This window comes from Bos grunniens, chromosome 4, assembly GCF_055505025.1.
Source record: "Bos grunniens cultivar Pamir isolate PY7600 chromosome 4, Bosgru_T2T1.0, whole genome shotgun sequence".
Classification (NCBI taxonomy): Eukaryota; Metazoa; Chordata; class Mammalia; order Artiodactyla; family Bovidae; genus Bos; species Bos grunniens.
The window spans coordinates 52,136,507-52,164,173 of NC_141168.1; the positions used below are offsets into that span (position 1 = coordinate 52,136,507).

Genomic DNA, 27,667 nt, shown 5'->3' on the forward strand with positions numbered 1-27,667 from the left:
TCTCCTCTCCAAGGCTTGCAGGCTCCTACCCTCCCTCCCCTCCCCACACCTGACCTTGCACTCCAGCCATAATGAGGTCCTTCAGGTTCCTCTAGTGCACCATGCTCTCTCCACTGCAGGCCAGTCCTCCTCCTGCCTGGCTGCTGGAATATTCCACAGTTACTCCTTCTCCCTCCTTCAAGTCCCAGCTGAAAAGTCCCTTTCCCCAGCAAACTCTCCCTGAGCCTCCAAGTCTGGGTTAAACGTCCACAGTAGGCACCAAAGAGAACCCTGTACCCTGCAGTTATTCAGCCACTGCAACTGCCTCTCAACCCATCTCTAGTCCCAAGAAAACAGTCTCTGGGCGCAGGGACCATTTTTATGTATTCAGCACCTAGCCAAGTGTCTGGCTCAGAAAAGATGCTCAGTAACTACCAAACATTAGTAAATAACTCCTGCTCAACCACAGCCTCCCTAATAAGAATGTAAATCCTGGTTTGTTATGGAACAGGGTTCACTTTTCATTTCAGGGTCCCTCCCGTTTAACTAAAGCATACCTAGATTCTAGCTTTGTTGAACATGGGGATGCCTTGAAGTGTGTCCCACTGGGGATAAGAGGATATTAGGATTCTCCAATCAGCATTCGATGGCAGGAGGTGGTTAAAAACAATGGTGATAATGGGCAACAGCTAACACTTCCTGGACACTTGCAATGTGTCAGGCCCCACACTGAGGCTACCACACACCACAGCTGTCTCACCATCAGGGCACTCCAAGGACAGCACCAGATCCGGAAGATCCCGAAAGACAAGTCCAACAAGCCTAAATATTCCTAACTAAATGCCACCGCACACCCCCACCCCCTTCTTTCTCTCTGCCATGGTACTCAGCCATGAGCTACTCTAACTTTTCCTAATGAGCAAAAGAGCAAAGTTAGGACCATGACTGAGGGCTGCCAGGCCACTATTCCTGACTTTCCATTATTTCTGACAACTTGGCCAACGTGATCTAGAATAATGTGGCAAATATTCACATTTGTGGAACTGAAACTTGTCTCTTTAAAGAGTGCAGTGTACTCTGTCCAAATGTCCAGTGTCTTTTCCCTTATCCTATATGCAGTCAACAAAGTCCCATCTCCAAGTTTCATTGCTAAAGGGACTGGGACTTTTTTTAACTTGTATTCAGGCTGACCGAAAAAAAAATTCTATGAAATTTTCACTGTCTATTCACAACTTCCAGTAAGGCTAAAAGGCATTTTTTACAGCTAATAAATTCCAGTTTAGAAAGGTTAAATCTTCCAAGCTTTGGAACCTCACCAAAATGGAGGGAGAGGGAGTGTATATAACGTGGCTCAGTTTGTTAACGTATTCTCAAAGGCTGCCCAGTTACAAAACTAGAACTGCTGAACAAGCAGAGGGTCTTCACTTTCCTACAAAGAGATGTGGCCTTTTTTGCCTCTAAGATTTAGGTGCTCAGAGCTATGCTTGGCCGGCCTCAGTCCTAGGAACAGCCAAGAGAAGTTTCTGTGCTCGCTGAGGAGGAGCGGCACCCTGACATCCTGTTCTTTTTAATAGTTCTGATGATGTATATCCAAGTACTTAAAGTCAGAGTTCTGAAAGATGCTTGCTTTCTTCTGTTAATTAGTCTGAAACCCAATGTTGGAAGGAAGAGAAATGAACAGTGTGTTCCACACTGCCAATTTATTAAAAGGGACAGACAATTTTTGAAGAGAGGATGAGAGGAGAAGCCCATCGGCTTTAGTAAACGAGAGGCAGACTTCTGTTCATAAATCATGTTCAGAACAAACTATAAACCGGGATTTAGAAAACAACACAGAGGAGCCTTTCTATAAACCACAATCCTTAGATGAACTCTGGGTTCAGAGGAGCATCTCAGGGCCCGCCTAAGACTTCTGTAAAGTAAGCCACTACCAAGCCACATGAAGGAATGGCTTCCTTCTCAAACTACTGATTGTTCGGATAGAACTTATGGAGACATAACTAATGAGACAGAACTTTGTGAAGGAGGAGGTTTCCAGCTTATGAACAGGAATGGGTGCCTTCAGAGGCATGGATGTGGGGTCTCAAACAGCACCCGATGCTAAGGATGACCCTGCAAGTTTAATTTCCTGTCCTGGTTTTCAGAGACAGCGATGTAGAGGCCCATGAGCAGCATGACCGGTTTCTGAGGAAAGAGTTCAGCTGAACTTCACACGTCACAGAAGTGCCTTTCTTTTCTCATCACTCTGCATGCAACACTAAAGGAGGATGAGGATGGTAAAGAAAACAGAGTCACAAGATCGCCAGCAATACGCACTCTTTTTAAAACCTCTTGTCAATATTCTGAACAGCAAAAGTCTGAAGGTTCTGCAAACAGCTAGACCAAGCTGGTGGAAAGTGATCGCAGGACCACTGTAAAGCAGCTTTGATGCATCTGTGTAGAAACACTGTGTTCTCTGTTGAGCTAAAAACCTTAAGCACCGCTTATCTACTTTTGGATGAAGATAAGACTTTTACTTAATCTAACACTGATCTGGTGCTAGTAGTTAGAGATTATAGAATCTGAGCACCCAGAGCTTCTCTGGTGGCTCAGTGGTAAAGAACACACCTGCTAAGCAGGAGATGTGGGTTTGATCCTTGGATCAGGAAGATCCCCTGGAGAAGGAAACGGCAACCCACTGCAGTATTCTTGCCTGGGAAATCCCACGGACAGCAGAGCTTGGCGGGATACAGTCCACGGGGTCACAAAGAGCTGGACACGACTTAGTGACTGAACAATAACAAAGCTGAGCACCTAGAAGGAGAGTAATACTGAAGGGACCTGCATGAAGTGTGCGTTTTCAGTACTGCTTTAAAGCATGATGTTTAGTGACTTAATGAAGAGAGCTGTCAATTCCAACAGCTTTACAGGTAACAACAGGGGCATCAATAATAAGTTCCCTTTTTATTCTCATTGTGCCACATTCATTTGGCAAATACCACCACTATGATTTCAAACGTAATTCATCTGATACACCTACCACTCTAGCTCGTCAACATTTTAATGACTGCTATGTGCTACATAAAAGCACTTCTCCAGCACAGATACCCAGCTGGATGCTATATACTATACAGTATTTACAGTATGACACATTATATATGTGTGTATTTCTGCCCTGAGAATACCTAACGAAACTAAGATGCACAAGACAGTCTGAAAAAGGAACTGCAAAAGGAACCGACAGGTAAAGGTTTAAGCCCGTTCAAGGTGTGTGTCTGCTGTACTTGAGAATCTGTTGTTTTTTTTTTTTAAAGCATATTTAACTAATGGGTTGAAATGTCACTTTTTTTAAGCCTGAAGGCATTAATATGACTAAGGATTTTTTTAGATGTAAAACTTTGTTTTCATCAGAGTAAACCTCAAGCAAAAAAAGCCTAGTTCATCTACATGAAGCACAGATGAATAAACAGCACCTCATCAAACGTGTCTCAGTGACTGGGGTGAGGAGGGACCCAGCACGAGCTCTCACCCACAGCCCCGCACACCCAAAGCCCCCACGAAAGCAGGCAGCAGAGGGGACAGTGTGGAGTCAAACGTGAAAGCACAGCGAGACAGGAGCAGGGCAGTGGGGAATGCTGTGGGCCTGGCTGGGGCCGGACTGACCGGGTCTAAATCCACCCCAGCTCCAGTCCTGGCTGCACCATAACTATGAGCAGCTGTTCTTGTTTTCATCTCTTGGGGTCTCAACTGGGCACATGGGCCTATCTCACAGGGTTGCTGGGAGAATTAAATGACATACAACAAATAAAATGCTTGGCAACAATGCCTGGCACACAGTAGGGCTGCATGCACACAGACTTTTCCCACTATTATCACTCCTATTTCTTGGTTAATTCCCATAGGTGATCCCTAGATTACTTATTACCATGATCTTGGCAAACTATACTATAGGCAGTCATGCACTGTTTTCTTTTAAGACATAAAACAGTATGGACACCATGATGGACACTCATTGTTCTTGGTACAAAAGGTTATGAAAAGGTTATATTATACAACTATTATACTATATATTTAGTACAGAAGCTTTTGCAAAGAATATGTCCACATATATGGCTGGAAAAAAACTAGGACTATAACTACCAATCTGTGAGCATGGTCATCTCTGAGTAATGCAATTAATATTAATATTTTACCTTTTTTTCCTTTTGCTCCTCTAATTTTTTTTTTTTTTACAAAGAACACACATTCCATATTTATACCAAAAAATGAGAGACCAGAATTCTCAAACTAAACAACAAAAGCATAGGACACTGCTGCCAAAACTGTGAAAGTGTGCAGACATGTGCCACACCACCTCCGATGCAAAAAGCATGTGATGACATAAAAGGGCACACAAAGGTCAGGGGCGCCCAGAGCATGCTCCCGGCAGAAAGAAAGTGTAGTTGGCTTTGGGCCCTCATCCAGCTATTCCCCAGTCATGGACCCTGGTGCGTCATCTATCACGGCCTCAGTTTATGATCTATTGATAGACTCAGTTTTGACCAATCACAACAAGACAGGGAAGACCATTCCCTCCTACTGAGAACTGAGATCTGGCTTGCAGCCCACACCCATCCTAGCTCTCCTCCCAGCTCTGTCTCCGTCTCCTTTGCTGGTTCCTCTCCGTCTCTCAGCTGCTCATCATCCTAGGGCCCAGGGGTCAACCCTTAACCTGTGTTCCACTCTGTCCACTCTCACCAGTCTCTGACTTCAATACCACTGATGACCTAATGATTTCTAAATATCTGCTGTACTGACCTCTCCCTTGAATTCCAAGCCTGAATAACAAAAACTACCCACTGGAGATAATTATCTGGAGGTCTGGCAGGCAGCTCAAACTCAACGTGGCCCAAACTGAGAGTGCAACCTCCCTCCAGCCCTTAAAATATGCTCCACCCTCATTACAGCTGATGGGAACACAATCCTTCTTGTTCCTCAGGCCAAGAGCTCTGGAATCATCCTGGGCTTCTTTCTTTCCGTCATGCCCTAAATGCAAACCTCTAACCGTACCGCTAAAATACACCTAGAACCCTACCACTTCACACCACCTTCAAAGCTACCACTCTGGTCCAGGACTATCCTTTCAGTCCAGGATTATTGCAGGAGCCCCCTAATCAGTCTCTCTGCTCCCACCCATGCCCCCTGCAGTCTCTTCTGAGCACAGCAGCCAGACTGATACTATTAAAGTGTCAATCCATCATGTAGGATCTTCTGTACGACCTCTCAAAGGTTCTCCATCTCCCAGAGATAAAATGTCCAACCCCTTATGTTGGCCTGCGGGTGCACCATCACCCCCAACTCCCACTACCCTCTTCTTCCCTCCCGCCAGCCTTCTGTTGCACCACTGAACAATTTGACACTTAGATCAATATGTGGATGCTATTACTGTCATTACTATTATATTGAAGATATGTCCCAAATCTTGCTAGATATGGCCTGAATTAGTCATGCTTGAAGTATGATTCCCTACCTCCCTTGTAACTTAGCTGTTTTAGTACAAAAGTTGGTAATGGGAAATTCCCACAGCATTAGAATTCTGGAAAAGATGAGGTTCACAGATCCACTCAATGTCTAACCCTACAAATGATTATCTTAATCACATTTTGTCTTCCCTTGGAGAAGAACATGACAAGAGAGAAGGGGAGGTTAAACAATTAAGTGTGATCACTTAAGAGTCCAGAGAGCGCCTGATCTCCATTCATTGTGTATAAGAACCCTAATGATACAACCATGTCTCACCCAGGGTGGACTTCTGTGCACACTCTCAGTGTACAGAAACTTGGGTTGTGTTCAGTGATCTCCATGTGGAAACCAAGAGCATACAGAATACTCCATTAACTCCAGGAGATACAGAAAATAGTATGTTTTATGATGAAATATCCCAAATTACTTTCAGAGGCACCAAACAGGAATGACAAAGAGTTATATCCCTCTTTTCAACACAGATGCCTCACAGCCAGTAGAAAACTCAGTTGGAAGACAGATTTACTAACCTATATTCCATCTTGGCTAGAATGACTGTTCTCCTCTTTATGAGTTTCAAAGAAACCATAGCCCTTCAGAGGCCAGTAACAGTAGATCTTACTTGCAAAAGTAACATTTACTTACTGCAGCTAAACTGCAGAGCATTGTGAATCCTGAAGAGCAAGGTAATTAATCTAATTGAGCTGAACAGATAAGGGTTTTCAAGTGGATAAAACTGCATCCTGGGACACCTGAGCCCAGCAGCAGTGCCTGCTCCATTCAGGAAACCGGCAGAGGGGAGAGTAAGGCAGTCTTACCAAGCTCAGCCTTGAGTTTTCCAAGAGGATTCCCTCATCAGACCCTCCAGTGCCTTTGGAAAAAAAGCAACTTATAAAATTATATCCTATTAAAGACCTTAACATCAAAGTCAGAAAACTGACCGACTTAAGACTTAATCAGCTTAATTGTGAGGTTCTGCTTGTCAGCGGCATACCAAGCTTGTCATGTTCCTTTCACATCATGACATTGAGGCTTCATTACCCAAGAAGTGGGAGGAAGGAGAATCAATCAGAAAGAACTACACAAGTTGCTACAGAGAAAAAGCTTTCACATTATTTGAGTGACTCACTCCTTGAGAATATTGCAATTCATCCTGGTCAAACTTGGCTTCTTGTTCCTTCATTAAAAATAAAACAAACAACAACAGAATAATGCCAATTATTTTGCATCTGGACTCTCTTCCAGAAGTAACAACGCAGTCCCAAGAAGGATCAGATGCAAGGGGAAACTGTTTTAAGGACGACACACAAGCACGTTCATGATTCATTCTGCCAAACCGAGCACACGTGGAGGTTTTCGGCAGGTATCAAGAATAATCTTCCCTGTGGACGGGGTCTAACACCTTACACTTCACTTCAGTGCATGACATCTTTATGTATTCTAGAGAAATGAGAGAAAAATAAATGAAACCATACTCAAGGATTACAAATACAGAAATTCTCTAGTATTGCTGACATGACATTTTTTTCTTTTAAAGTGCTCTTTTTTCTTTTTCACTTGCTCTTAACTCCACACTGGATCTGATATTTTCAGCACACACAAGTTAGAAAATCTGGAGTTAATGTTCCAACAGACACTCCTACCATCAGCCCCTCACAGAGCCTTGCACCTGGCTTTGTGTGCATCAATGCCCCCATAATGGCATGTCATCATTTCAATAAATAGAACTCAAGTGTTCCAAGATAACACCGGATTCTTGGGAGACAGAGTTCTGACACATGTGAATATCTCATTATACATCCAGGCCTTCTGCCAAGCAGAAGGAACAGAGGGATCACCTTCTAAACATAAATATTATAGGTCTCTCTTGCTCCAAGGAGCAAGTCCAGTATATTTGTTTCGTTCACCACATGGGTCATTTTCCCTCCACTGTAAAGAAGATTCAGCAAATTAAAGCTATGTTAGTTCAGCATGATGCCTGAGAATTTTACACAAAGCAGTGAGGCAAATCACTTATGGTTTTCATACCAAGCATACCTCTGACTGGCTCCATATAAATATCCCTTTCAGCTCAGAACTCCATACGTACCACTATGAAATACTGTACTCCATATGAGCAGAGACAAAATCCCACTGACTCAGGAAATACAGGTTCACAGGCTCACATGTTCATCTTCCACACAGGCCCCTTGATTTTGGGGCTAGCACAGGCCTGGAGAAATTTGAGGGTTTATAGAACTTTCTCAGCTGCTGACGGGTTTCCAGTTTCAGAAAGTTATTTAAATTATATCCCAGTGGCTTTATCTCAGAAAAGAGGGAACAGAGGTGACTACCAATTTTAATTAAGCTTTAAGCAATTCCAAATGACTCAAACTACAAACATCAAATTAATCTGTCACCTAAATCTCCCAGTACTACAGGTGTGTTTTATATTTGTCCCTAAAATATCAACCAACCCACATACCTCCCACAAGAATAAGTTTCCAGTTCTTACTGAATAAAGCATCTAGAGGCATTTCTCATCCTGTGCAGAATTCTACAGCCAGTCTCTTAAAACACTTCTGTATATTTAAAAACCAAACCCGTATCAGGCAAAGGGTAAGTCACAGAGCAACTAAGCCAAGTTGCCTGCAGAGAACAGAAGCAGGAGTCATGCTCATCCTTGTATGCTAGGTGACCTATAGTAAAGAAAAGAGCTTTGGAGGGCAGAGAATCTTCTTATACCTATGGTCACTGTGCTCTGCACACCACACTGATGAAACCTCAGCTGGGGATGTGTTTCGTGACATGTGGGATGAAACAGTCAGGGATACAGGCTCTAATGTTCCAACTGTCTTCTTAAACCAAAATTACACTGCAACCATGAAAGTCAGAAACAACCACCACCCACAGCAGACCAGCAGAGATGAGAAAAGATACGAGATTAAGAAAAAATGTCATCAAGGTCTAAACCAAGGAGGAATAAAGGACATAGTGACCCCCACACGATACAATATTATCAATGTCTTTCTAGAGTGGTTCAAAGGAAGGACTGCACAGTCACCATTCCCACTACTGGACACACACGTATAACTAGTTTACTGTCAAAGAAGGCGCACAAAGCTCTTCTTTCCAGATCCTAAAATAGAACTAAGACAATTTCATAGGGGTAATTTATTAAACTAGCAGTGATCTTCATATTAAAATACAGGAGACATAAGACTAAAGGCTTTTTTCCATGACATCTCACCAGGCTAATCTCACTTTCCTTCACTAGACAAACGCATGCTCTCTGGGGGGAGGGGTTAAATCAAGCCCTTCCCCCCAGGCTATAGGGGTTCACTTGGGCGGGATGAAGTGACTTCTTCAGAGAACAGGCTTTTTCAAGGCAGAGGGATAGTTAATTTGAGGATACGGCTCACTTGAACTAGTTCTTTACACCATCTCTACTGCATCCACTTACCCATTCAAAAAACATTCATCCAGCACCTACTCCTGCTTCTTCCTAGCAGAGAGAGCTGTATCCAAGTCCAATTAATTTCTTGATTGGATTAACTTTCCAAACTCTACACTCATGTTTACCTTACCAGCGATGCTAAATTCATTCAGTCCCCAACGGTGCCAGCATCCTAGTTTCAAACGAGGAGCCTCTTCATGATGATCCTATAATTACACCTTGATGTCAAGAGGACCCCCACCCTTGGTTTCCGGGCTTCTCTCTCTAGAAATTCTAACCAGTTCCTGTTCTTTGTCTTCCCTCTTCCCTGCCAGTTCTATCCTTTCCCCAAACATTCACTTACTCAGTATCTCATCAATCTAATCATCCCCATGATAAGGTGCCTTGATCTACAGGAGCTCACCCCTTCCCTTATTCAGGCAACTCCTACCTTTCCTACAGAATTCATGTGAAAATGATCTAAGCACCTTCTCTATGTGTATCGATCACCTCCCCATGAAAAAGTGTCCATAGTGATAGCACTGACCACTTTGTAAAACACTTCCAATTACATCATCTCAATCAAGCCTCACCAACACTGTGAAATAGTACTTAACTCATTTTACACATAAGGAAACGAAATAATGAAGAGAGAAGCAGTCAAGACCAAAGAGATAAGCATCTGAGGCCTGGAATCTTAAAGGCCTAAGTGAATTTAAGAGTAGGATCTAGTAAGCAGTTGTCAGGAAAGAGCCTGGAACACACGAAGCTGCAAAGGTTCAATGACAGAGTATACGAGGAACACTTGCACGCCTCATATGTTCATCAGTTAGAGGGGAAACATCCATCTGGTTCTTGAAGAGTTAGAATCTTAAAAGCAGCATGATCAAGAAGGGAAAAATTGACTACAAAGATTATAAAGTTAAAAAAAAAAGAGAGCAAGGATTCCAGGATTCTCAGACAAAGAAAGTGGGCTTTTGTCAACGAGATGAGAAAGGGACTTGTCTTCTGCCCAATGTCCCAAAAGATTAAGATATGGTGACGTGCCCACATGCCAACCACACAGGTGTCCAACCTCTCAGTTATCTGGACTCACCCTCTCACCCACGAGCCTCACCTGGCAGGACCTTTCCATTCCACCCAAAAGGTTTCTCCTTGTTAGGAGAAGAGGAGAAAACACAAAACGTAGGAAAAAATTTTTAAAGAATAGTGTGGGAAAATTGCTTATGATCTACTTGACAAGATGGACCAATGCTCTGATTCTCTTGTCTATAGCTTCCTGAAAGGCCCTCTCCACCCTGCCCTGCCCTCCCTGGGGTGGACAACTACATCTGATTAAAAAGTAGGGAACTGATGGTCAACCCCAGCCTAGTTTCTGTTACATAACAATCTATATCAAAGTATTAATAGACAAAGGGATATTATGCTATTTTTCTATTTAGATAAAAAATTGTTTTTACTACCTGACTACTGGAGCTATTTCTCTTTAAGGTTTCACTGTGTCAGAATTTTACTTGTTTGTTTCTTCATTTGTCTGTTTATTCATTCATTAAGCTTTTCATTGAAGTAGAATGTGCCACACAGGATTACCTTACATGCAGTATAGGTTTTGTGATACAACATCAAACTAAGCCTTTAGAAAACATCATTGCTTCCTAACAGGTAACAACTATACATCTTTGAGTCACAGTACTTCTTGGAAGAGGTTCCTCATTAGTAAATGAGGAATAATGGTTACGTGGTTTTCCAAAAGCCAGAACAAATGCTGAACCTGAAAGTGCCTTGTAAGTGTTACAGTGTGGATCAGAAGTGTATACCTATGGCTGATGCGTGCTGAGGTGTGACAGAAAACAACAAAATTCTGTAAAGCAATTAGCCTTCGATAAACAAAAGAAATTAAAAAGAAGAAAATAAGTGTATTTACCTTCAGGAAACTTCCCAGGAGCATGTTGTGTGAGTGTACATGTGTGTTATCAGCAGCTGTGGCAGGAATGGCTTTGTGTCCTCCAAGGAGTATCACCATTACCCAGGTACAATTCCCTCTCTGCAAGCATCCAAGTTCCAGGTAGAAACAAAATCTGGGGACAGGTGCCTAGACACCTGATCCCAAATAGTATGGCTAGTATGTTGCTGCCATGCCAACATCTATTTTTCTATCCTTCCAACTCTAGGCCTCTTTTTTCACTTTGCCCTTGCTCCAAGAGCTTCAATAGTAAAGATACCTGAAATATCCCCAACCCCATGATTTTGGGATCAGGGCGGGGGTATATCATCAACTCTACCTTCCTGGTGATGAAAAAGTAGCTGAGAGTCCCTTAAAACAAGGAAAGAACTTTCTGAAAGTTGGAAGGCCCTAGTGGCCTCCAATCTGGGAACTGAAAGGAGCCCGAAGTGAAGGAGAAGTCACATAACAACCAAAGGCAGTTTTATTAGCCTCATTCAATGAAGCAAAACGTGGACCAAAAAACTCATTATTCAAACCAGATGCTGATTTTGTAACATTCACTTCAATGATGAACTGTTTCAATTTTATTTCAAATATGTAATATAAAGCAGGCAAATCACTACACTAATAAAGGCACACTGAAAATTTATAAAGTCAGTTGAAAAAGAACTGAATGTAGGAAACCTGCTTTCAAAAGTTCATTGCCAAGAGCATTTTCTTTTTTAGTCATGTGACAAAAGAACTGCAATAATGGGTCTAAGACAAGATCAATTATGGGCAGCAATGAAATTACCCTTTAATGATGATTAGCCCCAAATCTTGATTGCTGCCAGTTCAAATTCTTTGGTCACGAGGCACACAAAGCACTGTGTTCCTCCATCTCAAACAACAGTGAAGAATGGGCCCTCAAGCTGAAGAGTCACATAAGACAAGGAGGCAGAGGAGGTCGACCACACAGACTCCAAGTGTCTAAGAGAAAGCAAAGTGTTCACACAACGTTTACTAAGCACAAAAGTTACTTTTAAAAAAGGTCTGATGATGTGCCTCTTAAAAATGATGATTCTCTGTCTCTTGTCTGAAGAATGAAAAGGAAAACAGATTTCAACTCCAGAAAAACAGGGAGCAACTCTGGCGAGAGATGCAGCTGAGTGGGTCCTAGGAGAATGTGGGAGCAGACCGTGCGGAGCCCAGAAAGGAGGCTTTGGCCCCGGGATGCAACCCCAGAGGGAAAGGAGGACAATACTCAGAGTCAGGGCTACTCAGAGTCGACAGACCACAGCTGTGCAGTTTTCAGGTTCTCACAGTCAGGCTCAGTGAACTGCTGCTACCCTACAAACAATGTAGCCTAACCACCAGGGGCCACTTCCACTGCTTTCTGGAGATATAGCTAGAGCATTTTAGAGATGGAAAAGATCAACACGTTCATTTCACAAATGAGGAGACTCAGGACCGAGGAGGTAGAATGAATTCTCATGAGACTGACTAATGGTAAAGCCAGTTCTCCAACCGCATGTCCTGACCCTTAGCCCCCTGCTCCACCTTCTGATGATGGGGAGGCTCTGAGGAGCAGTTTCTAAGGACTGCTATTGTCCAGCAATCACTGCGGTCCATCACAACTAGGATAGGACACACTCCTCTTCTACCCTGGGTGTGCTCATTTGGTGATTCAACACCAGACAGCTGCAATGGAAAATCTACATTCTCACTGGAGCCATAAATCCAATTTACCAAAACCTACCATGGGCCAGGTGCCATATTAGGACCAGGGTTCACTCTCTTTACAATACTCACAATCCAGGAGGTGTTTATAACCTCATTTTACTGAAAAATGAGGCTTAGAGAGGTGATGTAACTTGCTTATGCTCACAGCACTAGGTAAGTGGCAATCCTGGCTTCAGACCAGTTTCTCTAGCCCCTTAAAAACAGCGCTTCCTACGACACCACCAGTCACCCAAGTTTTGCAAAAGGAAGTAGTCCCATTTGACTGATTATGACAGTGACACAAGCAGCTCAGCCTAGTGAAAATGTCTGAATTTTTTTTATACAAGAAACAAATGGGTCCTGAACAAAGGTAAGAAAACTTCTAAAATCTGGGTGTAAACATGAGCCTTTTGGTTACTTAGCTAAGGAGAGAAGTTTCCTGCAAAATTCCAATTTGTTTTCATCCTAAAATCTTCATTGCACAGATCCTAGATATTCTGTTTATTCTTCTTATTTTCTCTTTCAAGCAGAAGCTTAAGATCCCACAGCAGAAGAGAAGGGACAATAGGAATCTTAAAAAGCAGCAAAGACAGTCACCAAAGAGCCAATTGACAAGACCACAGGATAAGAGAACTTCGTTATTATTTCAGTTCCCACCTTCCTGTGGCCAGCCAGCCTCCACCCACGCTTCCACCTTCTGGCAACCACCTGCCACCTTCACCTTCTGCAAGCATGGGCACTTGGCCAGCCAGGAGATTTCTGCTCTCTGACTGAACAAACACCTCCTATCTTCCAGTCTGAACACAACCCTGAAACAAGGACTCATGGTGGGTGTGGTGCTACGGTAGTTTACAGTCTTCTGCCTGTAGGGAGGCTGGCCTGTTTAAAGCAAGAACATTCCAAAGAGGGCTATTTTTTTTTTTTTTATAATTGGAGTATAGTTTACTTACAAAGTTGTGTTAATTTCAGGTATATAGCAAAGTGATTCAGTTATACATATGTGTAACTGAATAATCCCTCTTTCCCCTTTGGTAACTATAAGATTGTTTTCTATGCAAAGAGGTCTATTTTCAAGCACGGGAAGACCTGCTAGGTTTAAATCTGATTTCCTCAATACACAGACCAGACAAATAGGAGTGTTAGCCAGGAAAATGGGCATGGTGTGCTCTCAACAAAACATAACCAAATTCATTTTCCTAGTGACTTTTTGGAGTTTATTTACTGGCAGTTTCAGGTTCTGGAAATACAAAAAGGATGGGTTCTGCCTTCCAGGAGCTAATAGTATGGTGAGGCTAACAATAGCTTTGAAAGGATGAATAGTGAAATCAGATGATGAGCGTGAGAACAGAAAGGTATGCCAGACACTGTAAGGAAATACAACAGAAGAACCAAGGAAGCATCATCAAAATGAGGCCACATGAATTGGGTTTCTAAGATGAGTGAGTGAGTACTCCGTCATGTCCAGCTTTTTGCAACCCCATGGATTGTAGCCTGCCAGGCTCCTCTGTCCATGGGATTCTCCAGGCAAGAATACAGGAGTGGGTTGCCTTTTCCTACTGCAGGGGATCTTCCAGACCCAGGGACTGAACCCACATCTCTCCTGCGGCCCCTGCATTGGCTGCTGCTGCTAAGTCACTTCAGTCGTGTCCGACTCTGTGCGACCCCATAGACGGCAGCCCACCAGGCTCCCCCGTCCCTGGGATTCTCTAGGCAAGAATACTGGAGTGGGTTGCCATTTCCTTCTCCAATGCATGAAAGTGAAAAGTCAAAGTGAAGTCTCTCAGTCGTGTCTGATTCTTAGCGACCCCATGGACTGCAGGCTCCTCCGTCCATGGGATTTTCCAGGCAATATTAATGGAGTGGGGTGCAGGTCGATTTAATAACAATATCTTGAAGAACTTTCCACATCACTGCCTAAAAAGTTTCCATGTTCTCTTTAAATGCTACACAATATTCAATTGTATGGATGATTCAGTTTATTTCACCAGTCTCCTACTAATGGATATTTGAATTGTTTCCAATCTTTTCTATTACAAACAATGATCTAATGAAAAACCTGCCTTTATAGGCATTCAGAGGTACCTGCAGGGAAAAAGTACCAGAGCCAGATCACTGGGTCAAAGGGTAACTGCATTTTTAATCTAGATACAGCCAAATTGGCCTTCATAAGGGTTGTGCAATTGTACTCATGAGAAGCACAGTGACATTTTTTCCATATCTGATCAACAATGTATGTATGATTATCACACTTCAGAATTTTTGCCAATCCTATTAAGTAAAAAGTGCTACATAATTTAAATTTGCATTTCTCTTACTATGTCTGAGTCTGAAGATCTTTTATTTGGTTTAAAGACAATTTCTTGTTCTGTGAATAATCTGTGTTCTTTGCATATTTTTCTATTGGTTTGCCAGTCATTTTCTTATTCATTTATAGAAGTTCTCTAGATAGAGATTAGCCCTTGACCACTGTAAACTTCTTCCCTCAACTGTTACTTATCTTTTGAATTTGATTATTGTTTTTTTTTTTAACCAGGTAAAATTTTAAAATCTGAATTTAGTCAAATTTATCAATCTTTTTCTTTTATGGTTTCTGAATTTTGAGTCATAGTTTATTTAAGAGGTTTAACTATTTACTTACAAGTTAAAAGGAATTTACACATATTTCTTCCAGTCCTTTTACTTTAAGCAGATATGTATATTCATTTTTTTGAAATCCTAGTTAAAAATATCATTTCTCCACTTTTTCCAAATGAAGTAGACCATTTTAAGAATGACTTCCTGATTTCTCCCTTCTTTCTTTTCATAATTCTTTTGAATATCACACTGATCATCATATAAACTGAACTGTTAAGATGGAATTTATTTGAATGGTATGAGACATAGAACCAAGTTCATCTTTCTTTGGATAGCTACTGAGAAATGAAATATTTCCTGCCGTATCAACAAACAAGGATGTCACAGTCATCAGGGATTGCAGCCTTCCAAAGAGGGCTGGTGAGCCCTAAGGGCACTCAGGAAGGAGAAGAATACCGGTCATCAGACTGCAGCCATCCCCTGTGGTGAGCCTCAAGGAAGTTCAGGATTGGAAAAACACAGGATAGCTGAGGATAGCCCAGGATAGCTGAGATGCCTATGAAAGGGATGATTTCAGTGAGCCCAGATGCTTGCATCTTCCCATACATAGAAAAGTACTGAATTCCTTAACTTAGGATATCTGGTTTTCCTTAATTAACAACAATTTTTTGGCTTTCAGACTAACCTACCCTTTGTTGCAGAACTTCTATATAACCTGGCTCCTCTCCTCACCTCCTTGGAGCAGTTTTCACAAGGTTACTTGACTTGCTGTCTGCCAGGTTTGAAGTCCTAAAAATTCCCACTGAATAAAACGTAACTCTCAAGAATCTGCCTGCATGCAGGAGACCCGGGTTCGATCCCTGGGTTGGGAAGATCCCCTGAATAAAGGCATGGCAACTCACTCCAGTATTCTTGCCTAAAGAATCCCATGGACAAAGGAGCCTGGCAGGCTACCGTCTATGGGGTCGCAAAGAGTTGGATAATACTTGACTCAACTTTTAGGTTGTGAATATTTTTCAAGTCAACACTACCCACTTGGTCCAAGACCATATACTAAAAATGTCATTGTTACCCCCATTGGCAACGTAATTTTAAAATACTTTTGTATTTGTATAGGTAGCAGTCTGGATTTTTTATAAACTCTTGTTTCTTATTCTCTAGACATTACAGAGGTAAATACAAGTTATGCTCCTCAATTATTTATGGGAACTGCCAAATTTTGTTAAACTGCATTCATACAGCAGGATCTTTCCTCCCACATCATCAATACCTTTTCAGTGGATTCTTGACTTGAAGAGATAATTTTTCAGACTTCAAGCCCAGGAGACCAGTATCTCAAGTAACCCCAAGAGAACTGTTCTGAGGAGGTGAGGGGAGGAGCCAGGTTATATAGAAGTTTTGCAACAAAGAGCAGGTAGTCTGAATATCAAAAGATTATTGTTAATTAAGAAAGACCAAAAAAAAATTAAAAAAAAAAAAAGAAAGACCAGATATCCCAAGTTAAGGAATTTAGCAGTTTTCAATGTATGGGAAGATGTAAGAGTCCGGGCTCACTGAAATCACTCCTCTCATATGCATCTCACCTATCCTGGTCCAGCATCCTGTATTTTTTCACATCCTGAGCTCCCATGGAGCTCACCACAGGGAGTGGCTGCAGTGTTGGGAGCTGTTAGATCATAGGTAGCCTTCTTCCTGAGTGCCGTAGGACTCAGGAACTCATATTAGAGGGCTGCGACCACAGATGACTGTGACATCCTTGTTTACTGATATAGCATGAAATACTCCATTTCTCAACAGTCTGAAATCATGTCACTGATTATTTCATTCATTTAATAAATATTTGCTGAGTACCCACAGGGTGCCAGGCACTATTCTAGGAATTTGGGACACAGCAATAAACAAGATTAAAAAAATATCCCTGCTCAATTTTGTCCTAGCCTGTTTTCTCCCTGCCCTTTACTGTACTTGTCCCCAGGACAGCTCTAAACATTACTTATAAATATTTATAGAAGTTATATGCTGATATATATTCAATGAAATCTAACAAGTTAAGTCTGAGATCAGGAGTGAACAAGACAGATGATTTTCCATGTGTCCCTCTCTGGCCTTCCCTGACCTTCCTACTCCAAAGGCCTTCTCCTTTCCTCGCCCTCTAAACCCTACCTATCCTGAAAAACACACTCTGTACCTTCAAACTCCATAAAGACTCCCCTGAGCACCCCAGCCAGTGGCAGGGGCCATCAGCTCCTTTCTGTCTTGCAACATCATTGACCATAAGTGTGAAAGTACTTATGATTTTTTATGCTGTTTTGTTTTACTTTTCTGAGTTTAATGAAACTCCCAAATGGGGCAGAGGTCTCTGAGGACCACATGCACCTTTCCTAGCAGAATTCTGCAATCATACAACATGACAACGAAGGGAACACTCTGACTTCCAGTTCACCAACCCATCTTGCTGCTTGAGGAACCTGAGGCAGAGAGAGGTTAAGTCACAGTATCAAGTGCTATAAAAAAATGAATAAATATGAATGGCAGACTGGCAGGCATCCTGCCCTTTGCTCCACAGGGAGAAGATGATGTCTGAACTGATAGCTGCAAGCAGTTCTTTCCCCCTGGAATCCAGGCATCTGTTTCCAAGATGTCTGACAATTTGCTGAGAGCCACTGCTAACCCAGAAAAGCTACCCCAACTGATGGATTTGCCCCATTCTGCACTGTTGCCCTCTTTCCAATTCCTTACTGCCTGAAGACTGCTGGAGACCTCAATGATGCTAAACAACTAAACTCTAAGGCATAGATTTTCCAGATGCCAGACTGCTCACCCCTCACTGTGCCCCCACACCAATGAAATCCAGGGCTTCCCTATCTTGCCGTGTCAAGGCTACACTCTCTGCTCTGCCAGGGAGCTGCCCCTGCAGGAAGCCCAACTGTGGTCTGAAGGAGATGGCTGGTTACCAGCAGGAGTACCCAGGCACAGGTAAAATGGAAATACAGTTTAAAACATCTACAAGTTCAAAATAAGAACCCTGGAATAAGTATTATTTGGAACACACTGGTAGAGTCCAGACAAACCCAGTCTCATGGGTTTGTCATCTACAAACCCTTGAGATGTAACATGATGTACAAATGCCAGGATCTTTATCATAAGTTCTATGTCTGCTTCCTCATTATTCATAAGGAAACTCAAGGTGGGGGGCGGAACACATGATGTTTTCATCCTACTCCTTGTGCCTACTGAAATGGCAATGGGTTCTCAGTAATATCTCCTGAATCTCCTCAAAGTAAAACACCAGTTAATTCATCGCTTGAGCTGAAAAAAGTCAAATTTAACAGAAGCACAGTTATGCACATGTGGCCAGTGTAGATAAGAGCGTCTCCTGTTTGTACATTTCTCTGTGGTGCCCTGAAGAACTGATAGTCTTAACTGGCCACAGATTATAAAGCACATGTTCATCAAATTAGACTGGAGGTAATTGCCCTTCAGATGTTATTTTAGACAGCTGGTCCATTATTCACAAGTAAATCTGTGCCCTCAATTTATAACAATCCTTCGACGTCGTGGTCTTTTGGTATAACTGAATCCCATGATCTTGGAAGCCATCAATAGTTCTCTCTCAGGCCACTTCTGAGGACTGTGAAGTGGCAATAATCACATGGGAAGAAAAATCCTGGTTTTCAAAATCAAAGAATACTTCTTACATTTATGAAAACCTTTGAAACAGATTTCCTACCTAACAGCAGCTAGCAAGTGGCCTTGTTTATGTCTATTTAAGTAAATGAATTATTAAAAGCAGGAAAAAAAAACATTCTAAGCTCCAATTTTAAATCTTCTTTTACCTGATTTTAGTTTCTTTGGGGAAAGAAAGAAAAGATTCATGCCTGAGCCAAAACCAAACGACGTATGAGTTCTTCTGTCAGCGGTACAGGTGCCAGTCTCCTCTGATGTGCTCCCAACTTTCTGCTCCAGTTTCTCTCCCATCCCTCCCTGCAGGCAGGACCTCTTCCACCCGGTCTGGACTCTAACTATGTCTGGAACATGCTCTGCAGCTCAGCTTCTGTGACTATCTGAACCTTACTCTCAAGAACTGGGCCACTGTGACCTAGGTCAGTCTAACAGTAACTGCTGACCCAGACCATGGGCTCCAGTTCTGTCTAGTCTCTCCTTCCTGGAGCTGGGATTGGTTCAGGCAACTAGGGTGAGACTGGGCCAGCAAGCAGAATTTAAGGGGCCATTGCAGAACTGCAGAGGAGGAGGAAATAGCTGGGGGACAGCTGGCCTGAGATGTCAATGCAGCCTGCCTTCCATTAGCCCACTGGACCTGAACAGATGGATCAGTTAACTATTACTGCTTCTAAGGTCAGGTCTACGCTGGAGCACCACCCACTAATGCCACCCATTCAGTAACTGCACACATTTGTTCATTAGTTTGTTCATTTGTTCATTCATTCATTCTCTATTTAAATGAGCCTCGGCATAGTACGGTTAGGCAGACACATGTCAATATGGCACATCTACTACACTCCCAGTTAGCTTGAACACACTCAAGTATGAACTTCCACTAACTGGAACAACAGGATTCTTTCATAAAAGGATACTTCAGCCATAATAAAAACACCAAGTTATGACATTCTATCTAAAATTGCTTCTCCCCTTTCTCTATTAGAAGAAATCAGTTATATTTATACTTAAAAATGTCCAGTCAAGGCTATGGTTTTTCCAGTAGTCATGTATGGATGTGAGAGTTGGACTATAAAGAAAGCTGAGTGCCGAAGAATTAATGCTTTTGAACTATGGTGCTGGAGAAGACTCTTGAGAGCCCCTTGGACTGCAAGGAGATCCAACCAGTCCCTCCTAGAGGAAATCAGTCCTGAATATTCATTGGAAGGACTGATGCTGAAGCTGAAACTCCAATACTTTGACAACCTGATGCGAAGAGCTGACTCATTTGAAAAGACCCTGATGCTGGGAAAGATTGAAGGTGGGAGGAGAAGGGGACAACAGAGGATGAGATGGTTGGATGGCATCACCGAATCAATAGACATGAGTTTGAGTAAACTCCGGGAGTTGGTGATGGACAGGGAGGCCTGGCGTGCTGCAGTCCATAGGGTTGCAAAGAGTCAGACATGATTGAGCGACTGAACTGAAAAATACAGATGTCACTTCTCTAGGAAGTCTTTTCCAACTTCCCCAGTTTTCCTAGAAGGCTTTCTAGCTGTATCTTCCACTCCACCCTCCTTTAGTCTCTCCTTTAGGCACAATGGCCTTTACTCAGCCCCTGCCTTTCTGCTTAAGCTGCTTTCTGCCTCAGGCCCTTTGTGCACAGTCTGTGCTCCTCAAGTGTTCCTGCTCACATCCTAACTATGACCACCCCCAGCACCACAGTCCCTACTGCTCACCCCTTCATTGAGAAGCCTCACCATCTGTCAGATCTTAGCTGAACCAAAAGGCCATCCCTGATCCTCACCAGTTTTCACCCTCTTAGCATCACCTGCCTTCCCTCCCCTGTGCTTATTAGAGGTACTCTCTTAAGATTGTCATGTTATTTGATTAAAGTCCATTCCCCCACTGGACTGTCAGCTCTTTAAGACTAGGGACCGTGACTATTTTTATTTATCATTGTAACCACAGGGATTAGCACAGTGTTATACAGTAGGCACTCAGTAGCTGAACGAATGAATGACTTTCTCTAGTATCTGTGTCACTAAATTCCAATTGCCCAATAGTGTACTGGCCCCAAAGCCTGGCCTCTGCCCACCTCTCCAAACCCAAACACTTTTCTACAATTCATTTAAAAAGGAAATGGACATTTATCCCTACTGCCTCGTATATCCAGATATAGTAACAAGGATGGATAAATGTAAGGATCTTATGCGCCTAGGGCTGATGATCCTCACGTATTACTAAGGTCAGGCAGAAGTAGCCTTAGAATATATCCCAAAAGGGTGAAATAAGAACTAAAAATAAAGGGGCAGTTAATATCACTCAATGTTTCTGATCAACCCTGACCTGAACAGAAAAGTCATAACCAAAGAAGCCCACTTCCTGCCTCCTCTTCAGTTCCCTTTCCGTTATTCTGACCACTGAAGAGGACCCAAGTCAAGTGAATACAGCCATGTGCCAAGTGTAGTTTCTCAGTGAGTGTCTGTCCTTTAGTGGCTTAACTGTGTCCCCCCCTGAAATCTGTATGTTGAAGCCCTGACTCCCAGGACCTCAGAACTTGACTGTGTTTGGAGCTGGGGCCTTTAAGATGTGATTCAATGAAAATGGGGTCTCAAGATGAGCTGTAAGCCAGCGTGACCAGTGTCCTCATCTCATAAAAGATGAGGATGTAGACACATGGAGGGAAGATCACGTGAAGATCCTGGGAGAAGATGGCCACCTGGAGCCCAGGAGAGAGACCTCAGAGGAAGCCAGCCCTGCTGGCACCTTGAGCTGGGACTTCTGGCCTCTGGAGCCGTGGGAAAATAAGTGTCTGTTGTTTAAGCCTCTGGGTCTGGGGTGCTTTGTGATGGCAGCCCTAGCAAACTAATGCAGTGCCCAAGCAGCTCTTGCGGAAAAGGAAAGGGATATCTGCCAAGTACCCCCTGCCCGCCCTGCTCTCTACAGTCCTGGGTGTCATCTTTCCCCAGAGCTGTCCTCCCTTCTTTATTGACAAATGAGAACTCTGAGACACAGAGCCACAAAAGGGGCTGAGCCAGAATCGCACTCCAAGGCTGCTTCCAAATTCCATGTCCTCTTTTGCACTAGACATTCAGATCCTACAGACCCAAATCAAGTAGAAAATGTGAAAGCAGATTCTAAGTGCTTTATTTTGTCCTTAGAAAATGGGCAAGATCACCATTTTAGTTGAAGAACCAAATGCATTTATATGCATCACCCAAATAAAGTGACTGAAATCCTGTGAAACAGATGTGAATAGGAGTTAATTTTGCTTTTTAATGAGCATTCTGACCAGATCAATACTACAAAATGCTAAACTGCAAAACGTCATTACAATTTCAATGCAACTGTCCAGGTGATTGGTTCAAAGAGGCACTTACGGTAGCTAAGATGGTATTTTCTCTTCATAAGAACAGGAGTCTATTATGTAAAATAAAGTCATGAAAATTTTAATTGCACCGCTAAAGGACAGAACCTGGCCTAGCCCACAAACCACGGCAAACATAAGAAACAAAACGCAGTTGAATGCTTAATCAGCTGTCTGTCACTTTCTGAATAGTGACTAATATTCTAATTATTAGTCACCACACTAAGAAGGTGCAATTATAGAACAGGGACGATGGCTTTTTTGTTGTTGTTGTTAACCCACAATTTGTGAGGCCTTTGTAAAAATATGATTTAAGTCCCCTTAAACTATAGAGGAGAAAAAAATGATTAACAGTTAAAATTTGCGCCCCCCTCCCCTTCACCAAAGCACTGGGAAAAAAAAAAAAAAAACGTTGCAGTTGTATTGACAGATATGACTAACAACTGTAATCACAGAAATAAATTTAGTAAAACGATAATTTATCTGTCACAATTTACCAAGGGGAAAAAGTGCGGTACAAGCAGCTGAATTGTGAAGTTAAATGAAAGCAAAGATAGAACCCAGTTTTTTAATGAAATGTAGAGCATTATTAATTGGTTTCCTAGCAACAGCCAGGCTAAAATTACTTAACATGTCTGCTCAATCATATGCAAATATGAGTGTTATCTCTTAAATGTTGATTTTAGTTGGTCTTTTCAGATGCAAATCCAATGTGTAAAATGAATGTAAATGTTGACAATGTTGATACAAACCCACCCCTCCACCCCCTCCCCGTCGCCGCCCCCCCCCCCACCCCATTAACAGCATTTTGGTGTTCAAAGCACCAGAGCTGAGGATCTTCCCTTTGCAAGCAGCAGCCACCTTCCTTAGGCTCCTCCCTGTCTTCCCTCACCAATGCCCGCACCTCAAGGCGAGCATCTGAGATAAATACCACAATGGTATTGCTGGGCCTCACTGAATGGCACTACAATTATTTCTCATTAAATGATAGGTTTAGTTTTCAGCTTAAAGTTCAATCAGATGATGCAAGGGGCTTGCCAACCCAAGACCAAGGTTGGTCTCAAGTTTGATTTTGCATTTAAAACCAAGCCTTTAGATGACTCCATCCATCAAAGCCCAAGTAGACAAATTCCCTTCAAAACTGTCAGATAAGGCACTCTTCTTCAACTCTACCCAGTTTCATCCAGCAGCTTAAAAGCAGCCAGAGAACAACCACGTTCCACAGGCAACAGAGACACCAAGAAGGGGTAGAAAGCCCTTATAATCATCAATGGGCTCCAAAGCCACCCCAGTAACACCCACTCCAAAGAAAAGCAACGTGCTGGCTATGCTTTCACTTACTCATGCAACAAATACTTAATGCATATTTACAATCTGTTAGGCAATGATCAGGGTGCTGGAGAAACAGCAGTGAATAAGAAAAAAAATCCCTGTCTTCAACTGTCTTAGTGCAGAAGAGAGACAAATAAATCAAGAAACACATACACAATAAAATTTCAGGTAGTGATAAAAAATAGGAAGAGGCAAAGTAGCCTAAAGAGGAGAGGCAGATGGGCAGGGCTGGGTGGACCACAGTAGATGAGGTCTCTCACAAGAGTGTCTTTTGAACAGATTAATAAAAAAGAAAGAAGCCCAGCACAGGTGGAAGTGGGGCATTAAGTATGATGAGGAACAGGATGGGGAGGTGATATGAGAGAAGTGATGCTCTGAGCCAAGTTTCCAGGCCACCTGCCAACAAAACTGTGCCCCTAAGCCCCTGCCTTACAGTATTTTAGGGACATTGCTGTGTCCAGCAGCACCTTAGGACAACACTTTAGGACTAAAGATGGAGGATGTCTGACATATGTGGAAGAAAAAGGGGAGAGGCAGTCTTACTAAACCCTAAAAGTTCTTCCCTTTCTAGGTCAAGGCTCAGCCCCCTCCTGACCCCTGAGAGTCTTCTGAGCCAACTGAAAAGGACATTCTTAGACCACCCCCCACCCCCACCCCCCCGCCCCGCCAAACCCCTGGAGGAGGTGGACTGAGCATTTCTGGCCAAAGTCCCTTGCCTAAAGCCTCCAAGGAATGGAGATTAGACAAACAGTTTGTTCCAGACACCCATCAAGGCTCCAGGATATTTCAGGCAATGATCATAAGCTCAGAACATATATTCCAAGAAGTTCTGATGCTTGTTTATGAAGAGAAATGATAAAGGTTCTGTGGACAGCTTCATACTAGGCCAAGGATCTCCAGACTAACCTTACTGAGTACTGGGCCAAGGGAAATCTGGATAGATTCTTCTTCTAAACATCACTCTCCAGCCTTGTAATTCATGCCTTAAGTCTCTGAAGGCTTCAGAAGTTACTATTAAACACACATGCCCATAAGAGAAACACATGAAACCGTAGGGGTAGCCCATCTGGTGCTGGGGTGAGGCTTAGCCTGGGGCATATAAACGCAAGTGAGATGGGATCTAATCTAATTGGTTGGCCTGGAATGAACCTATTTCAGGAATGGCACAGTTTGCAGAGCAGTTGTCATACTTCTGTGGATGATACAAACATTTCGCCAGGCTTACCTTAAAGCATGTTAACCTACTCAATTGAATAGAGGATAATCCTCTATTTGTAGCATCTCATCACAGTTCAAGGAGACTATACTGCATTCTGAGTTAAAAATCAAACAGGCTGTACATGTTACCCCAGTCCTGGCCATTGATATGTTTTGTTTAGGCCAGTGTTTCTCAAAGCAGCATCAGCAGTACCTGATGGGCTTATTAGAAATGCATCTTCAGAAGGCTGGGACCCACATTTATTGAATTAGAAATCTGGCAGTGGGCCCAGAAATCAGTTTAACAAGCCCTCCAGGTGATTCTGTGCACGCTAAATTTGAGGGCCTTCCGAGGCCAATTTAGCAAGATGGTGTACCTCCGAGTTTATACTTAACACTAACTTGCTGCAAATTATTTCAATCAACAGGAAACCAAGGATAGTTGCTCTGTACCTTCGGCACAATGGCACGCATTCAAAATAAACACACTAATTGTGTGAATTCCTGACACAGTAACTTTTTCCAAAGAATGCACCACTCAGAACACAAGATGCTGATTTACTGATTTCTTAAGATAACCAATTGTTCTGACAATGAGAGAAATGAAAAGAAGCAAAGTCAGTCATTCCTTAGGCAACTCGAGTTTAGTGTAGCCTTCTGAGAGAACGTTGAGAACTAGTGAGTTCTCTAGGACTAGCCTCTCCTGCTGGACCCATTCCAGCACTGGCAGGGCTCCCTTCTGAGCAACAGGCACTCCTCAGGGTGGAGAGAGGTCCTAGGAGCACTCACTGTAAATAGCCTAAAACCCCTGCCAAATGAACTGACTCCCCCTAATTCTTACATTTTAGAGAGAACATTCAATCTTCAGTGTCCCCAACAATAAAATGGATGTTATGTGGGCATGCATTCATTAAAAACTTTGACGATGAAAAAAAGCAATCTAGAAGATGCTTTAATCACTGTAAGATAAATATACATGAGGAAACCTGCAATCAGAAGGGGGAATCTCAGACTGGATTGTGCATGAGAAACACCTGTGGTGTGTGATAAACATGCATGCTTCTGAGCCCCATTACCAGACATTCTGATTCACATGACGTGGGGGCCAGCATTTCACCTTTTATGTAAGCATGCCCAGGTGATTTTGATGCAGGGGTTTGTATTTAAACTACCAACATGGTCATTTCTCCAATTTTCAAGGGATATTAATAAGAGGTTTTTACATAAGAAAATAAGCAATCCTGTAGCAAAAGAACTACAAGTTCCTTTTTCTCTACCTGTGTGCTCAAGCTGGAGTTGAGAGAAAGTTAAGGGAAAGTTTACACATATTTTAAACTTTTTAATAAGTAATTTTTTTCTCATTACCAAAGTTATGCACATTCATTGCAGAAAGAAAAAGAAAAGCAAAAGGGATAAAGCAAAAATACCCATAATCTCACAATCTGAGTTAACGTGGTACGTTATATTCTTCAGATGACTTGCAGGGTGCTTACACAGACATACACACACTTATTTTAAAAATAGTGGGATCCGAGTATATATAGTTGTTGTGGTATGTGTGTGTGTGTGTGTGTGTGTGTGTGTGTGTTTTACATCTAATAATATTGTCAACATCTTTTACCAGTCCTTGATTCTTCTAGATATAAAAGGCAGAATGTCTAAACATCAATTCTCTGTTGCTAAGAGTTTTTTTTTAAATCAAGGAATTAAAATTCTATTTATGTGGCCAGCACATAAATACAAATATTTGTGTCATTTGTAAAAGTATGCTAAAAATCTCATTATTGTTTTTATTAAGTGATTTAGCATTGATACAGAGTTTATTAGTAATTTTTATTAGTTCATTAGTTCATTTTAATGAATGTGTGCCCAATACTTGAAGGCTTCTAGACATATGTACAATTAAGTATTCACTTTAATGAAACTTATTAGACCAAGGTTTTTCTCATTAATTCAAAAGGAATCAAAAGGCTCTATTGGAACAAAATTGAGACACACAAAAAATTTTTAACATGCCCCTAGAGTCTATAAACTTTAATTCTATTCAACCAGGAAGTGGTCAAAACATAAATGCATTTCACAGAACACACTCCTCATAACTTGAAAGGTAAACTCTTGATGTTTTATAAACAGGGCAGAAAGAATATGAGTTTCTGTGACTATGCCACATTCACACTGCCCTGCTCCCAGGTATCAGAGAGCTTGCAAGGGCCTCAACACTTAGCAGCCAAGTGAAATTAAGCAAGCCTTATGTCTTCTATGCTTGGGTTTTCCTATCTGGGAAACGAGGAGTGCTAATGAAGTATGACTGTGTAACTGATTTCCCAAGAGTTTTCTGAGGGCCAAGTGGGATGATACACGTTAAGTTCTAAAGTACGGCTCCAGTGTTATCCAGAGCCTGTATCTGGATAGGCTCTTTGAAATGGGGCCAACTCCCCATTTCTTAGTCTATGCCCTCCCATCACAACCCACAATCTCTCAACACAACAACAGATTGGACAAAACTGTCAGACCAAAGAACAAGGAATAACTTAACCTGTCAATACTTGTTCTAGTAACTGCTTTACAACTTAATCAGACCCAAGGATCTCTGATTATGGTCATCAGAAGTCACAGTGATGTATTCTGGGCAGTTCTTCATGAATAACAGTTCTCTGGGAGTGACAGGAAGGGTCCCACAGCAGGCTGATCAGCACACTACCTGGGGAGCTTATAAGAAACAAAGATCCCCAGACCCCACATCAGAGATTCTGGTAAGCTTTTAGTGTAACCACACAGGAAATTTTCTGATGCCTGACCTGTCACAGTAGTTTCTAAGCCAAATTATTCTCGACATTAAAAATTGTTCATTAGTTTCTATAAGATTCAGAACCCTAAAAACAACATGATTGAAGAGCATGCCATGACCTTATAAATATATTCACAAAGACAGAAGGCCCTCACAAAACTACCCTCTAGTCACTTCAACAAAAACATCTATATAAAGGACTACCTGCATATGCACAATGAACTTTCC

The 27,667-nt window shown here is 42.3% G+C and overlaps 1 protein-coding gene across 5 annotated transcripts in view; it reads right to left on the minus strand.

Moving 5' to 3' along the window:
* The window catches only part of JAZF1 (JAZF zinc finger 1), a 330,973-nt gene that overhangs the window by 248,830 nt on the left and 54,476 nt on the right, over positions 1 to 27,667 (minus strand). The window contains exon 1 of one of the 5 annotated variants that reach the window (XM_086396392.1): positions 18,932 to 19,506. The exons of the other annotated variants lie outside the window; for them this stretch is intronic. Coding sequence (XP_086252518.1) covers positions 18,932 to 19,073 — 142 coding nt within the window. The 5' untranslated portion in view covers positions 19,074 to 19,506. Of the gene's footprint in view, positions 1 to 18,931; positions 19,507 to 27,667 lie in introns of those variants that run through there. 5 annotated transcript variants of the gene reach the window in all.